Below are 16,516 nucleotides of genomic sequence, written 5' to 3' on the forward strand. Positions count from 1 at the left end.
TACCGAAATCAGCCAGTTTTAACTCTCCTCGTTCATTAATGAGTAGGTTCTGTGGCTTCAGGTCTCGATGTAGAACCTTGCGTTTGTGGCAATAAGCCAGGCCTCTCAATAGTTGGAACATGAATATCTGCGTCAGGAGAGGCATCACATCGTTGACAATCACAGAGTCATTTTATTTCTGTCATTATGTTGTTTCCAGCTCCCCACTGCCTTAACTGCCAGGCAGAGGCACAACAATGTGTACAGGCAAGATTAGAGTGGTGCTGGAAAAGCACAGCAGGTCAGGCAGCATCTGAGGAGCAGGAAAATCGGCATTTCGGGCAAAAGCCCTTCATCAGGAATGTGTACAGGCAGCCCATTATTACAGGCATAATGGAGTCCTTGAAGGTGAACTCTGTTACAAGTAAGTTGCAACAACAAAGGATAACCAAAAAAAAAACAATAAAACGTACAAATGATACATACTGGTCCAACCCATCTTACATACTTCATATTACAGCTCCAGTATAACCATTACATTCATTTCTAAGTATTCCAGATGTTTGCTCGGAGCTATGAATACAGCCTGTTTGTCAATCTGTTGTTGTATCTTCATCTTACTTCCTTCTATATTTTCCAAAAGCTGTCCAGCAATTTCAAACCCCTTTTAAAAGGGCATCGCTACATCACCTTGACCTGAGTGGATTGCTATGCCATTTCAGAGTCAACCACATCACTGTAGTTCTGGAGACCAGGTAAGGACAATGAATTCTCTTCGCTAACTCAACTTAAACACGATGGGTTTTCACAACAATCAATGGCAGTTTCACAATTATTAAGACTAGCTTTCAAAACCAGATTTTATACACAGAATTGAAATTCCTCCAGCTCTTCTTGTATATGAACCCATGTCCCTGGAGCATCAGCCTCGAGGTTACTGACATTATCACTTTGTCACTGCTTTCTCTCAAAATGCTGATACATCTTCTGCAACTAACAGCATTTCAGCTTCTTAGAGTCATACAGCACAGAGAGACCCTTTGGTCCAACCAGTCCATGCCAACCATAATTCCAAACTAAACTAGCCCCACTTGCCTGCTCCTGGTTCATTTTCCTCCAAATCTTTCCTACTCATGTCCTTATCCAAATGTCCAAGTTGTAATTGTGCCCACATCCACCCTCAGGAAGTTCATCCCATTCGCAAACAATTTGCCCCTTTTTAAAATCTATTTCTTCTCACCTTAAAAATGTGCCCTTTAGTCTCAAAATCCCCCATCCTAGGGAAAAGGTACCCACCATCGACAGCTCTTTATAAAATCTTAAGGTCACCTCTCAACCTCCCATGCTCCAGTGAAAAAAGGTCCCAGTCTATCCACCCTTTCTTTATAACTCATACCTTCCATACTTAGCAACATCCTGGTAAATCTCTTCTGGACCCTCTACAGCTTCATAATATCCTTCATATAACTGGGTGACCAGAACTGGACACAGTATTCCAGAAGAGGCCTCACCAATGTCCCCAACTCCTATACTCAATTTCTTAAACTATTTTAATGTGTGTGGGAAGGTGATAGCTTCCTTGTATTATAACAAGACAATTAATTCAGAGGCCCAGGTAATGTTCTGGGGACCCAGATTTGAATCCCTCTAAGAAAAAAAAATCTGGAATATGAACCTAATGATTACCATGGATAGCCAAGGGAAAAACCCATCTGGTTCATTGATGTCCTTCCCTGATCTGACCTACATGTGACTCCAGGCCTAAAGCAATACAGTTGTCTCTTAACTGCCCTTTGGGGCAATTAGGCATGGGTAATAAACATTGGCCTGGTCAGTGACAGCCACATCCGATGAATTTTTAAATATGTGCATTTATCCATTGACATAGCACCTTTAACAGACAAAATAAAACATCGCCTTAAGGTGCTTCTCAGGAACAGAGATAAACCAAATTCAACACCGAGTAATCTAAAGAGAAATTAGGATAGGTGGCCAAAGGCACAGTCAAAGAGGTTTAAGGATGCAAGGATTTTAAGCAATGTCTTAAAGGAGAAGAAAGAAGTGCAGAGGTCCAGGTAGCTGAAGTCTTTGGCTGTCAATGCTGGAATAATTGGAGCTCAGAGACAATAAGGATTGCAGATGCTGGAAGCCAGAGTCAATACATACAGAGCTGGAAAAGCATGGCAGGTCAGAGAGCATCTGAGGATTGGGTCTGACTTGCTGTGCTTCTCCAGCTCCACACTTATTGAGCTTGGGACAGAAGCTGCTGGAGGTTACAGACATAGGGAAGGAAAGGCCGTGCAGGGAATTGGAAACAAGGGTGGACAGTGTTAATACGGAGAAATCCAGCCATCTACCATGTGGAAAGTACAAAGGCAAAATCATGCGGGTGCTGGAAAACCCCAAATATAAAAAGTCAGCGTTGGAACAGCTTGACAGATATGGTAGCAGCAACAGAGTGAGAAATAGAGATAATGTTTTGCCTCAATGACGTTTCATCAGAAGACACAAACTTTTTCTCAATTTTCTGTTTGAAATGATCTAGGAAGTGTCGTCATCTCGTTCATTCCAACCTTGTTGGGAATTTGAAAACAATTGTAAAATCTACAGGATACAGGGACAGAGTCAGTGTAAGCCAGCACGGGCATCATATGGTGCAGGTTACAATTCAGAAACCTAATTATAATGACACTGCACAAAAGCTGCAGGTTCCAGGAGTTCTTTCCACTTTTTACTTTTCTTCACTATTAGGTTCAACTTGTTCTCTCCAATTAATTATTCCAGCAAAAAGCATGTTGTTTTGCTATGTATTAGCATGACAAGATGTAACAGTCTGAACTATTTTAAAATTAACATTTCTAACTACCAGGGCAACCCGTCACCTCATTTCCTCGACCTAGACAGGATGGATGGGGCAGGGAGGGAGCTGCGAAGTCTTCTGTGCTTCCAAATTCCACCTCACTGAAGTTGAGAGCTCATTAAACATTAATTTCAATTACTGCCTCCAGATCACAAGGCGCAACACGGATGGAAGAAAACAAAATAGACTTTTACTCCAAAGCAAATGGACTCTTGGTTCCTTGTCAATGTGTTGGAAATTTCCGAAGACTGATTACTCAGTAACTCAGCTGTTTCAGCAAAATAATTGATGGTTGGGTTCAACTTGAGTTGACCCGGATTCTCTGGGAGAAGCGAAGGGGACTTGAGAGAAAATTTTATTCATTTAATTTCCTGTGAACACTCTTATTCATTCCAGGGAGGTGGAGTGAAGTTGTTGAGTATGCATTCCAAAAGTCCAAAGGACATACAGTAATTCTCCTGTAACACCACAGCTCTGTTCCAGTGAAACCTCGCTTAATGGAAAGTCGTTTAATATAAATAATGGGGCCCATGGGAAAAGTGGGGTAAGGGGCAAGTCAGCAACAAATATCACTCACAATTGCTCAAAAATTACCCAAAAGCTGAACACAAAGTATTGTAGAGCCTGAATGAAGGTGTGAATCATATTCATCAATGAAGCAAAAGTGAATTTAACACAGCACATTTAAAAAATTGTTAATGCAGGGACAGAGGGTCATCATGGTCTGTAAGGTAGACTCCATCATTTAGCAAGCTATATCTCTTATCCTCTCCTTACACTCAAAATGTTCTATAATATCTAGCTTCTCTTCCAATGTTATAGCCTTTCTTTTTCATTCACCACCCACAATTTTATCACCAGGATGGTCCTTGCTAACATTCTTGTCACCCTGCCCTTCCATTTTTTCAAAAAAAAGAATAATCTAGGAGTACTGTACTTTTCCCAGGAAGCTGCTCAGTGTATCTCTGACAGAAAGCTGCTCAGTGTATCTCTGACAGAAAGCTGCTCTCTGTAAATACCCCTCACAGAAAGCTGCTCTCTGTACAGTACCTCTAACACAAAGCTGCTCTCTTTACAATACCCCTCACAGAAAGCTGCTCTCTGTACAGTACCCCTCACAGAAAGCTGCTCTCTGTACAGTACCTCTAACACAAAGCTGCTCTCTGTACAATACCCCTCACCGAAAGCTGCACTCTGCACAATACGTCTCTCAGAAAGTGGCTCTCTGTACAGTATCCTCTTGCAACATGTTTGAGGTGAGGGATGCCATGGACGTCCCTGCTGATTACACTTGCAGGAAGTGCACCCATCTCCAGCTCCTCCAAGACCGTGTTAGGGAACTGGAGCTGGAGTTGGATGAACTTAGGATCATTCAGGAGGCAGAGGGGGTCATAGATTGGAGCTTTAGGGAAGTAGTAACTCCAAAGATGGCAGATAGATGGGTGACAGTGAGGGGGACTGGGAGGAAGCAGCCAGTGCAGGGACCCCCTGCGGCCGTTCCCCTCAAGAACAAGTATACCGTTTTGGATACTTGTGGGGGGGATGACTTACCAGGGGTAAGTAACGGGGCTCAGGCCTCTGGCACGGAGCCTGTCCCCGTTACTCAGAAGGGAAGGGTGGAGAAGAGCAGAGCAATAGTAATTGGGGACTCGATAGTTCGGGGCACAGATAGCGGTTTTGTGGGAACGAGAGAGACTCACGTTTGGTATGTTGCCTCCCAGGTACAAGGGTACGTGATGTCTCTGATCGTGTTTTCTGGGTCCTTAAGGGGGAGGGGGAGCAGCCCGAAGTCGTGGTCCACATTGGCACCAATGACATAGGTAGGAGGAGCGCTGAGGATGTTAGGCAGGCTTTCAGGGAGCTAGGTTGGAAGCTCAAAGTTAGAATGAACAGAGTTGTTGTCTCTGGTTTGTTACCCGTGCCACGTGATAGAGAGTTGAGGAATAGGGAGAGAAAACAGTTAAATGCGTGGCTACAGGGATGGTGCAGGAGGGAGGGATTCCGGTATTTGGATAACTGGGGTACTTTCTGGGGAAGGTGGGACCTCTATAAACAGGATGGTCTGCACCTGAACCTGAGGGGCACCAGTATCCTTGGGGGGAGGTTTGCTAGTGCTCTTGGGGGGGGTTTAAAATAACTCTGCAGGGGCATGGGAACCCAGACTGTAGCTTTAGGGTGCAGGACCTGGAGTGTAGGGAGGTTAGGAACATGGCATCAATTTCAAAGGAGGGTGCCTGTAAACAGGAAAGTGGCTTGAAGTGTGTATACTTCAATGCAAGAAGTATACGAAATAAGGTAGGTGAACGTGCAGCGTGGGTTGGTACCTGGGACTTCGATGTTGTGGCTATTACGGAGACATGGGTAGAACAGGGACAGAATTGGCTGTTGCAGGTTCCAGGGTTTAAATGTTTTAGTAGGGTCAGAGGTGGAGGTAAAAGAGGGGGAGGTGTGGCATTGCTTGTCAAAGATAGTATTACAGCTGTGGAAAGGACGATGGATGAAGACTCGCCATCTGAGGTAGTTTGGGCTGAGGTTAGGAATAGGAAAGGTGAGCTCACCCTGTTAGGAGTTTTTTACAGGCCTCCTAATAGTCCTAGAAACGTAGAAGAAAGGATTGCGAGGATGATTCAAGAGAAGAGTGAAAGTAATAGGGTGGTTGTTATGGGGGACTTTAACTTTCCTGATATTGATTGGGAAAGCTATAGCTCAAGTTCGTTAGATGGGTCAGTGTTTGTCCAATGTGTGCAGGAGGGTTTCCTGACACAATATGTAGATAGGCCAACAAGAGGTGATTTGGTTCTGGGTAATGAACCAGGCCAGGTGTTAGAATTAGAGGTAGGTGAGCACTTTGGGGACAGTGACCACAATTCGGTGACTTTTACTCTAGTGATAGAGAGGGATAAGTGTGCACTACAGGGCAAGAGTTATAGCTGGGGGCAGGGAAATTATGATGCGGTGAGGCATGACTTAGGATGTGTGGCTTGGAAAAGTAAGCTTCAAGGCAAGGGCGTAACTGATATGTGGAGCTTGTTCAAGGAGCAACTATTGAGTGTCCTTGATAAGTATGTACCCGTCAGGCAGGGAGGAAAGGGTCGTGTGAGGGAGCCGTGGTTTAATAATGAATTGGAATCCCTTGTTAAATGGAAGAGGGCGGCCTATGTAAAGATGAGGCGTGAAGGTTCAATTGGGGCGATTGAGAGTTATAAGGTAGCCAGGAAGGACCTGAAGAGAGAGCTAAGAGCAGCAAGGAGGGGACATGAAAGGTCCTTAGTTGGTAGGATTAGGGAAAACCCTAAGGCTTTCTATAGGTATGTCAGGAATAAAAGAATGACTAGGGTAGGAATAGGTCCAGTCAAGGATAGTAGCGGGAAGTTGCGTGTGGAGGCTGAAGAGATTGGGGAGACATTGAATGAATACTTTTCGTCAGTATTCAATCAGGAACAGGACATTGTTGTCAATGTGAGTACTGAGTCACAATTAAGTAGAATGGATGGCTTTGAGGTATGTAGAGAAGAGGTGTTGGAAATTCTGGAAAGGGTGAAAATAGATAAGTCCCCTGGGCCTGATGGCATTTATCCTAGGATTCTCTGGGAAGCAAGGGAGGAGATTGCAGAGCCATTGGCCTTGATTTTTATGTCCTCGTTGTCTACAGGAGTAGTGCAAGAAGATTGGAGGCTAGCAAATGTGGTTCCCTTGTTCAAGAAGGGGAGTAGGGATAACCCTAGTAACTATAGGCCGGTGAGTCTCACTTCTGTTGTGGGCAAAATCTTAGAGAGAATTGTAAGGGATAGGATTTATGAACATCTGGATAGGAATAATGTGATCAAGGATAGTCAGCATGGTTTTGTGAAGGGCAGGTCGTGCCTCACAAACCTTATTGAATTCTTTGAGAAGGTGACTAAGGAGGTGGACGAGGGGAAAGCGGTAGATGTGGTGTATATGGATTTTAGTAAGGCGTTTGATAAGGTTCCCCATGGTGGACTACTGCAAAAAATACGGAGGTATGGCATTGAGGGTGAGTTGGAGGTTTGGATTAGGGGTTGGCTGGCTGGAAGAAGACAGAGGGTAGTAGTTGATGGCAAAGGTTCATCTTGGAGTGCCGTCACTAGCGGTGTTCCGCAAGGATCTGTTTTGGGACCATTGCTGTTTGTCATTTTATAAATGACCTGGAGGAGGGGTTAGAAGGTTGGGTGAGCAAGTTTGCGGATGATACGAAAGTCGGAGGAGTTGTAGACAGTGAGGAAGGATGTGGCAGGTTACAGCGGGATATAGATAAGCTGCAGAACTGGGCAGAAAGGTGGCAAATGGAGTTCAATGTAGCTAAGTGTGAGGTGATTCACTTTGGTAAGAGTAATAAAAAGATGGGGTACTGGGCTAATGGACGGATACTTGGTAGTGTGGATGAGCAGAGGGATCTTGGTGTCCATGTACACAGATCTTTGAAAGTTGCCACCCAGGTAAATAGTGCGGTGAAGAAGGCATATGGTGTACTGGCTTTTATTGGTAGAGGAATTGAGTTCCGGAGTACTGAGGTCATGTTGCAGTTGTATAAGACTCTGGTGCGTCCGCATCTGGAGTATTGTGTGCGGTTTTGGTCGCAATACTATAGGAAGGATGTGGAGGCACTGGAACGGGTGCAGAGGAGGTTTACCAGGATGTTGCCTGGTATGGTAGAAAGATCGTATGAGGAAAGGCTGAGGCACTTGGGGTTGTTTTCATTGGAGAAAAGAAAGTTTAGGGGTGACTTGATAGAGGTGTACAAGATGATTAGGGGTTTAGATAGGGTCGACAGTGAGAATCTTTTTCCACGTATGGAGTCAGCTATTACAAGGGGGCATAGCTTTAAATTAAGGGGGGGTAGGTATAGGACAGATGTTAGGGGTAGGTTCTTTACTCAGCAAGTCGTGAGTTCATGGAATGCCCTGCCAGTAGCAGTGGTGGACTCTCCCTCATTATGGGCATTTAAGCAGGCATTGGATAGGCATATGGAGGATAGTGGGCTAGTGTAGGTTAGGTGGGCTTGGATCGGTGCAACATCGAGGGCCGAAGGGCCTGTACTGTGCTGTATTCTTCTATGTTCTATCCCTCACCGAAAGCTGCTCTCAATACAGTATGTCTCTGAGAAAGCCACTCCCTCTACAGTACCCCTCATCGAAACCTGCTCTCTGTACAATACACCTCACAGAAAGCTGCTCCCTGTACAGTACCTCTCATAGAAAGCTGCTCTCTGTACAGTATCTCCCTTAGAAAGCTGCTCTCTCTACAGTACCCCTCACCGAAAACTGCTCTCTGTACAATGCCCCTCACAGAAAGCTGATCTCTGTACAGAATCTCTCTCAGAAAACCACACTCTCTACAGTACCCCTCACCGAAAGTTGCTCTCTGTACAATACCCCTCACAGAAACTTGCTCTCTGTACAGTATTGCTCACAGAAAGCTGTTCTCTGTACAGGGCCCCTCACAGAAAGCTGTTCATTATACAATATCTCTCACAGAAAGCTGCTCTCTGCACAGTATCTCTCTCAGAAAGCCGCTCTCTGTACAGTATTCCTCACAGAAAGCTGCTCTCTGTACAGTATCTCTCTCAGAAAGCTGCTCTCTGTACAGTATCACTCATAGAAAGCTGCTCTCTGAAGAATATCTCTCACAGAATGCTGCTCTCTGTACAGTATAACTCACAGAAAGCTGCTCTCTGTACAGTATCTCTGACAGAAAGCTGCTCTCTGTATAGGTCCCCTCACAGAAAGCTGTTCTTTGCAAAATATCTCTCACAGAATGCTGCTCTCTGCACAGTACCTCTCACAGAAAGCTGCTCTCTGTACGGTATCTCTGACAGAAATCTACTCTCTGTATGGTATCTCTCTCATAAAGCCGCTCTCTGTACATTCTCCCTCACAGAAAGCCGCTCTCTGCACAGTGCCCCTCATCGAAAGTTGCTCTCTGTACAGTATCACTCACAGAAAGCTGCTCTCTGTACAGTATCTCTGACAGAAAGCTGCTTTGTGTACAGCATCTCTCTCAGAAGGCCGCTCTCTGTACATTATCCTTCACGGAAAGATGCTCTCTGTACAGTGCCCCTCATAGAAAGCTGCTGTCTGTCCAGTATCTCTCTCAGAAAGCTGCTCTCTGTACAGTATTCCTCACAGAAAGCTGCTCTCTGTACAGTACCTCTGACAGAATGCTGCTCTCAGTACAGTACCTCTCACAGAAAGCTGCTCTCTGTACAGTATCTCTGACAGAAAGCTGATCTCTGTACAGCATCTCTCTCAGAAGGACGCTCTCTGTACATTATCCCTCACGGAAAGATGCTCTCTGTACAGTGCCCCTCATAGAAAGCTGCTCTGTACAGTACCTCGCTCAGAAAGCTGTGCTCAGGACAGTATTCCTCACAGAAAGCCGCTCTCTGCACAGTGCCCCTCATAGAAAGCTGATCTCTGTACAGTACCTCTCTCAGAAAGCTGCTCTTTGTACAGTAACTCTCACAGAAAGCTGCTCTCTGTGTAGTATTGCTCACAGAAAGTTGGTCTCTGTACAATATCTCTCTCAGAAAGCTGCTCTCTGTAGAGTATTCCTCACAGAAAGTTGCTCTCTGTACAGTATCTCTGACAGAAAGCTGTTCTCTGTAGAGTACCTCTCTCAGAAAGCAGCTCTCTGTACAGTATCTCTGACAGAAATCTGCTCTCTGTACAGTATCTCTCTCAGAAAGCTGCTCTCTGTACAGTATCTCTCTCAGAAAGTTGCTCTCTGTACAGTATCTCTCACAGAAAGCCGCTCTCTGCACAGTGCCCCTCATAGAAAGTTGCTCTCTGTACAGTATCTCTGACAGAAAGCTGCTCTCTGTACAGTATCTCTGACAGAAAGCTGCTTTATATACAGCAACTCTCTCAGAAGGCCGCTCTCTGGATAGTATTCCTCACAGAAAGTTGGTCTCTGTACAATATCTCTCTCAGAAAGCTGCTCTCTGTACAGTATTTCTCTCAGAAGGTTGCTCTCTGTACAGTATCTCTGACAGAAAGCTGCTCTCTGTACAGTATTCCTCACAGAAAGCTGCTCTCTGGACAGTACCTCTGACAGAATGCTGCTCTCTGTACAGTACTCCTTACAGAAAGCTGCTCTCAGTACAGTATCTCTGACAGAAAGCTGATCTCTGTACACTATCTCTCTCAGAAAGCCGCTCTCTGTACAGTATCCCTCACAGAAAGCCGCTCTCTGCACAGTGCCCCTCATAGAAAGCTGCTCTCTGTACAGTACCTCTCTCAGAAAGCTGCTCTTTGTACAGTAACTCTCACAGAAAGCTGCTCTCTGGATAGTATTCCTCACAGAAAGTTGGTCTCTGTACAATATCTCTCTCAGAAAGCTGCTCTCTGTACAGTATTCCTCACAGAAGGTTGCTCTCTGTACAGTATCTCTGACAGAAAGCTGCTCTCTGTACAGTATCTCTCTCAGAAAGCTGCTCTCTGCACAGTATCTCTCTCAGAAAGCTGCTCTCTGTACAGTATCTCTGACAGAAAGCTGCTCTCTGTACAGTATCTCTCTCAGAAAGCTGCTCTCTGCACAGTATCTCTCACAGAATGCTGCTCTCTGTACAATATCTCTCCCAGAAAGCCGCTCTCTGTACAGTATTCCTCACAGAACGTTGCTCACTGCATAGTATCTCTCACAGGATAAAACATAGAACATAGAACATAGAAGAATACAACGCAGTACAGGCCCTTCGGCCCTCGATGTTGCGCCGATCCAAGCCCACCTAACCTACACTAGCCCACTATCCTCCATATGCCTATCCAATGCCCACTTAAATGCCCATAATGAGGGAGAGTCCACCACTGCTACTGGCAGGGCATTCCATGAACTCACGACTCGCTGAGTAAAGAACCTACCCCTAACATCTGTCCTATACCTACCCCCCCTTAATTTAAAGCTATGCCCCCTTGTTGATCTCTGCACAGTATCTCTCACAGAAAGCTGCTCTCTGCACAGTATCTCTCTCAGAAAGCTGCTCTCTGAACGGTATCTCTCACAGGAAGCTGCTCTCTGTACAGTATCTCTGACAGAAAGCTGCTCTCTGTACAGTATCTCTCACAGAAAGCTGCTGTCTGCACAGTATCTCTGACAGAAAGCTGGTCTGTGTACAGTAACTCTCACAGAAAGCTGCTCTCTGTACAGTATCTCTCACAGAAAGCTGCTGTCTGCACAGTATCTCTGACAGAAAGCTGGTCTGTGTACAGTAACTCTCACAGAAAGCTGCTCTCTGTACAGTATCTCTGACAGAATGCTGCTCTCTGTACAGTACTCCTCACAGAAAGCTGCTCTCAGTACAGTATCTCTGACAGAATTCTGCTCTCTGTACAGTACTCCTCACAGAAAGCTGCTCTCAGTACAGTATCTCTGACAGAAAGCTGATCTCTGTACACTATCTCTCTCAGAAAGCCGCTCTCTGTACAGTATCCCTCACAGAAAGCCGCTCTCTGCACAGTGCCCTTCATAGAAAGCTGCTCTCTGTACAGTATCTCTCTCAGAAAGCTGCTCTCTGCACAGTATCTCTCTCAGAAAGCTGCTCTCTGTACAGGATCTCTGACAGAAAGCTGCTCTCTGTATAGGTCACCTCACAGAAAAGTGTTCTTTGCATAATATCTCTCACAGAATGCTGCTCTCTGTACAATATCTCTCCCAGAAAGCCGCTCTCTGTACAGTATTCCTCACAGAATGTTGCTCACTGCATAGTATCTCTCACAGGATAGAACATAGAACATAGAACATAGAAGAATACAGCGCAGTACAGGCCCTTCGGCCCTCAATGTTGCGCCGATCCAAGCCCACCTAACCTACACTAGCCCACTATCCTCCATATGCCTATCCAATGCCCGCTTAAATACCCATAATGAGGGAGAGTCCACCACTGCTACTGGCAGGGCATTCCATGAACTCACGACTCGCTGAGTAAAGAACCTACCCCTAACATCTGTCCTATACCTACCCCCCCTTAATTTAAAGCTATGCCCCCTTGTTGATCTCTGCACAGTAACTCTCACAGAAAGCTGCTCTCTGTACAGTATCTCTCACAGAAAGCTGCTCTCTGTACAGTATCTCTGACAGAAAGCTGCTCTCTACAGTATCTCTCTCAGAATGCTGCTCTCTGTAAGTACCCCTCACAGGAAGCTGTTATCTGTAGTATCTCTGACAGAAAGCTGCTCTCTGTACAGTATCTCTCAGAAAGCCGCTCTCTGTGCAGTATCCCTCTCAGAAAGCTGCTCTCTGTACAGTTACTCTCCCAGAAAGCAGCTCTCTGTACAGTATCTCTCACAGAAAGCTGCTCTCTGTACAGTACCCCTCACAGAAAGCTGCTCTCTGTACAGTGTCACTGTCAGAAAGCTGCTCTCTGTACAGTATCTCTCTCAGAAAGCCGCTCTCTGTACAGTATCCCTCACAGAAAGCTGAACTCTGTACAGTACCTCTCTCAGTAAGCTGCTCTCTGTACAGTAACTTTCACAGAAAGCTGCTCTCTGTACAGTGCCCCTCATAGAAAGCCGCTCTCTGTACAGTATCTCTGACAGAAACCTGCTCTCTGTACAATATCTCTCCCAGAAAGCTGCTCACTGTATAGTATTCCTCACAGAAAGTTGGTCTCTGTACAGTATCTCTCAAAGCTGCTCTCTGTACAGAATCTCTGACAGAAAGCTGTTCTCTGTACAGTATCTCTCTCAGAAAGCCGCTCTCTGTATAGTACTCCTCACAGAAGTTTGCTCTCTGTACAGTACCTCTCACAGAAAGTTGCTCTCTGTACAGTATCTCTGACAGAAAGCTGTTCTCTGCACAGTATATCTCACAGAAAGCTGCTCTCTGTACAGTATATCTCACAGAAAGCTGCTCTCTGTACAATATGTCTCTCAGAATGCTGCTCTCTGTACAGTATCTCTGACAGAAAGCTCGTCTCTGTAAAGGTCCCTTCACAGAAAGATGTTCTCTGCACAATACCTCTCACAGAATGCTGGTCTCTGCACAGTACCTCTCTAAGAAGGGTGCTCTCTGTACAGTATCTCTGACAGAAAGCTGTACTCTGTCGAGTACCTCTCTCAGAAAGCTGCTCTCTGTACAGTATCGTGACAGATATCTGCTCTCTGCACAGTGCCCCTCATAGAAAGTTGCTCTCTGTACAGTATCTCTCACAGAAAGCTGCTCTCTGTACAGTATCTCTCACAGAAAGCTGCTCTCTGTACAGTATCTCTCACAGAAAGCTGCTCTCTGTACAGTGCCCCTCACAGAAAAGTGCTGTCTGCACAGTATCGCTGACAGAAAGCTGGTCTCTGTACAGTATCTCTCTCGAATGCTGCTCTCTGTACAGTACCCCTCACAGGAAGCAGCTCTCTGTACAGTATCCCTGACAGAAAGCTGCTCTCTGTACAGTATCTCTCACAGAAAGCTGCTCTCTGTACAGTATCTATGACAGAAAGCTGCTCTCTGTACAGTATCTCTCTCAGAATGCTGCTCTCTGTACAGTACCCCTCACAGGAAGCTGCTCTCTGTACAGTATCCCTGACAGAAAGCTGCTCACTGTACAGTATCTCTCTCAGAAAGCTGCTCTCTGTAGTTACTCTCACAGAAAGCTGCTCTCTGTACAGTATCTCTCACAAAAACTTGCTCTCCGTACAATATCTATCCCAGAAAGCTGCTCTCTGTATACTATTCCTCACAGAAAGCTGCTCTCTGTACAGTATCTCTCACAGAAAGCTGCTCAATGTACAGTGCCCCTCACAGAAAGCTGCTCTCTGTACAGTATCTCTCTCAGAAAGCCACTCTCTGTACAGTATCTCTCTCAGAAAGCTGCTATCTGCACAGTACATCTCACAGAAAATTGCTCTCTGTACAGTAGCTCTGACAGAAAGCTGCTCTCTGTATAGGTCCCCTCACAGAAAGATGTTCTCTGCACAATATCTCTCACAGAATGCTGCTCTCTATACAGTATCTCTCAGAAAGCTGCTCTCTGTACAGGGCCCCTCACAGAAAGCTGTTCTCTGTACAATATCTCTCACAAATTGCTGCTCTCTGCACAGTACCTCTCTCAGAAAGCTGCTCTCTGTACAGTATCTCTGACAGAAAGCCGCTCTCTGTACAGTATCCCTCACAGAAAGCCGCTCTCTGTACAGTATCTCTGACAGAAGGCTGATCGCTGTGCAGTATCCCTCACATAAAGCTGCTCTCTGTACAGGGCTCCTCACAGAATGCTGCTCTCTGTGCAGTTTCTCTGACAGAAAGCCGCTTTCTGCACAGTATCTCTCTCAGAAAGCTGCTCTCTGTACAGTATCTCTGACAGAAAGCTGCTTTGTGTACAGTATCTCTCTCAGAAGGCCGCTCTCTATACATTATCCCTCACGGAAAGATGCTCTCTGTACAGTGCCCCTCATAGAAAGCTGCTCTTGTCCAGTATCTCTCTCAGAAAGCTGCTCTCTGTACAGTATCCCTCATTGAAAGCTGCTCTCTGTACAGTATCTCTGACAGAAAGCTGCTCTCTGTACAGTATCCCTCACAGAAAGCCGCTCTCTGCACAGTGCCCCTCATAGAAAACTGCTCTCTGTACAGTGCCTCTCTCAGAAAGCTGCTCTCTGTACAGTATCTCTCTCAGAAACCTGCTCTTTGTACAGTATCTCTGACAGAAAGCTGCTCTCTGTACAGTATTCCTCACAGAAAGTTGGTCTCTGTACAGTATCTCTCACAGAAAGTTGCTCTCAGTACAGTATCTCTGACAGAAAGCTGATCTCTGCACAGTATATCTCACAGAAAGCTGCTCTCTGGAAAGGTCCCCTCACAGAAAGCTGTTCTCTGTACAATATCTCACAGAATAATGCTCTCTGTACAGTATCTCTCACAGAAGTCTGCTTTCTGTAGAGTATCCCTTACAGAAACCTGTTCTTTGTACAATATCTCTCACAGAATGCTGCTTTCTGCACAGTACCTCTCTCAGAAAGCTGCTCTCTGTACATTATCCCTCATGGAAAGCAGCTGTCTGTACAGTGCCCCTCATAGAAAGCTGCTTTCTCTACAGTCTCTCCAATAGACAGCTGCTCCCTGTACAGTACCCCTCACAGAATGTTGCTCTCTGTACAGAACCTCTCACAGAAAGCTGCTCTCTATACAGAACCTCTCACAGAAAGCTGCTCTCTATACAGAACCTCTCACAGAAAGTTGCTCTCTGTACAGTAACTCTCGCAGAAAGCTGCTCTCTGTACATTATGCCTCACAGAAAGCTGCTCTTTGTACAGTATCCCTCACAGAAAGCTGTGCTCCGTATAGCATCTCTCACAGAAAGCTGCTGTCTGTACAGTATCTCTCTCAGAAAGCTGCTCCCTGCACAGTATCTCTCTCAGAAAGCCACTCTCTGTACAGTATCCCTCACAGAAAGCTGCTCTCTGTACAGTATCTCTGACAGAAAGCCGCTCTCTGTACAGTATCCCCCACAGAAAGCCACTCTCTGTACACTGCCCCTCATGAAAAGGTGCTCTCTGTACAGTATCTTGCTCAGAAAGCTGCTCTCTTTACAGTATTCCTCACAGACGTTTGCTCTGTGTACAGTATCTCTGACAGAAAGCTGCTCTCTGTATAGTATCTCTCACAGAATGCTGCTCTCTGTACAGTAACGCTCACAGAAAGCTGCTCTTTGTAAAGTATCCCTCACAGAAAGCTGCACTCTTTATAGTATCTCTCACAGAAAACTGCTGTCTGTACAGTATCTCTCTCAGAAAACTGCTCTCTGCAGAGTATTCCTCATAGAAAGCTGCTCTCTGTACAGTATCTCTGACAGAAAGCTGCTCTCTGTACAGTACCCCTCACAGAAAGCTCTCTCTGCACAGTATCTCTCTCAGAAAGCTGCACTCAGTACAGTAACGCTCACAGAAAGCTGCTCTTTGTAAAGTAACCCTCACAGAAAGCTGCGCTCTGCATAGTATCTGTCACAGAGAGCTGCTGTCTGTACAGTATCTCTCAGAAAGTTGCTCTCTGTACAATATCTCTTTCAGAAAGCTGCTCTCTGTACAGTATTTCTCACAGAAAGCTGTTCTCTGTACAATATCTCTCCCAGAAAGCTGCTCTCTGTACAGTATTCCTCACAGAAAGTTGGTCTCTGTACAGTATTTCTGACAGAAAGCTGTTGTCTGTAGAGTACCCCTCACAGAAAGCTGCTCTCTGTACAGTAACTCTCACAGAAAGCTGCTCTTTGTAAAGTATCCCTCACAGAAAGCTGCGCTCTGTATAGTATCTTTCACAGAAAGCTGCTGTCTGTACAGTATCTCTCAGAAAGTTGCTCTCTGTACAGTATCTCTCACAGAAAGCTGCTCTCTGTACAATATCTCTCACAGAAAGCTGCTCTCTGTACAGCATATCTCACAGAAAGCTGCTCTCTGTACAATATCTCTGACAGAAAGCTGTTCTCTGTATAGGTCCCCTCACAGAAAGCTGCTCTCTGTACAGTATCTCTCACAGAAATCTGCTCTCTGTAGAGTATCCCTCACAGAAAGCTGTTCTCTGTACAGGGCCCCTCACAGAAAGCTGCTCTCTGCACAGTACCTCTCTCAGAAAGCTGCTCTCTGTACAGTATCTCTGACAGAAAGCTGCTCTCTGTACAGTATCCCTCACAGAAATCTGATCTCTGCACAGTATCTCTGTCAGAAAGCCACTCTCTGTACA

At 45.5% G+C, this 16,516-nt stretch overlaps 1 protein-coding gene across 3 annotated transcripts in view; it reads right to left on the reverse strand.

The window, feature by feature from the left end:
* Positions 1 to 16,516, reverse strand: part of LOC122563048 (cyclin-dependent kinase 18-like) — a 150,525-nt gene that overhangs the window by 27,073 nt on the left and 106,936 nt on the right. For all 3 annotated transcript variants that reach the window (XM_087973461.1, XM_043716381.2, XM_043716382.2), the window contains one exon: positions 4 to 127. In XM_087973461.1, coding sequence (XP_087829587.1) covers positions 4 to 127 — 124 coding nt within the window. The remainder of the gene's footprint in view (positions 1 to 3; positions 128 to 16,516) is intronic.

This window comes from Chiloscyllium plagiosum, unplaced genomic scaffold (genome assembly GCF_037043375.1).
Source record: "Chiloscyllium plagiosum isolate Xiang-an unplaced genomic scaffold, Cpla_swu_hap1 HiC_scaffold_26, whole genome shotgun sequence".
NCBI classification, from domain to species: Eukaryota; Metazoa; Chordata; class Chondrichthyes; order Orectolobiformes; family Hemiscylliidae; genus Chiloscyllium; species Chiloscyllium plagiosum.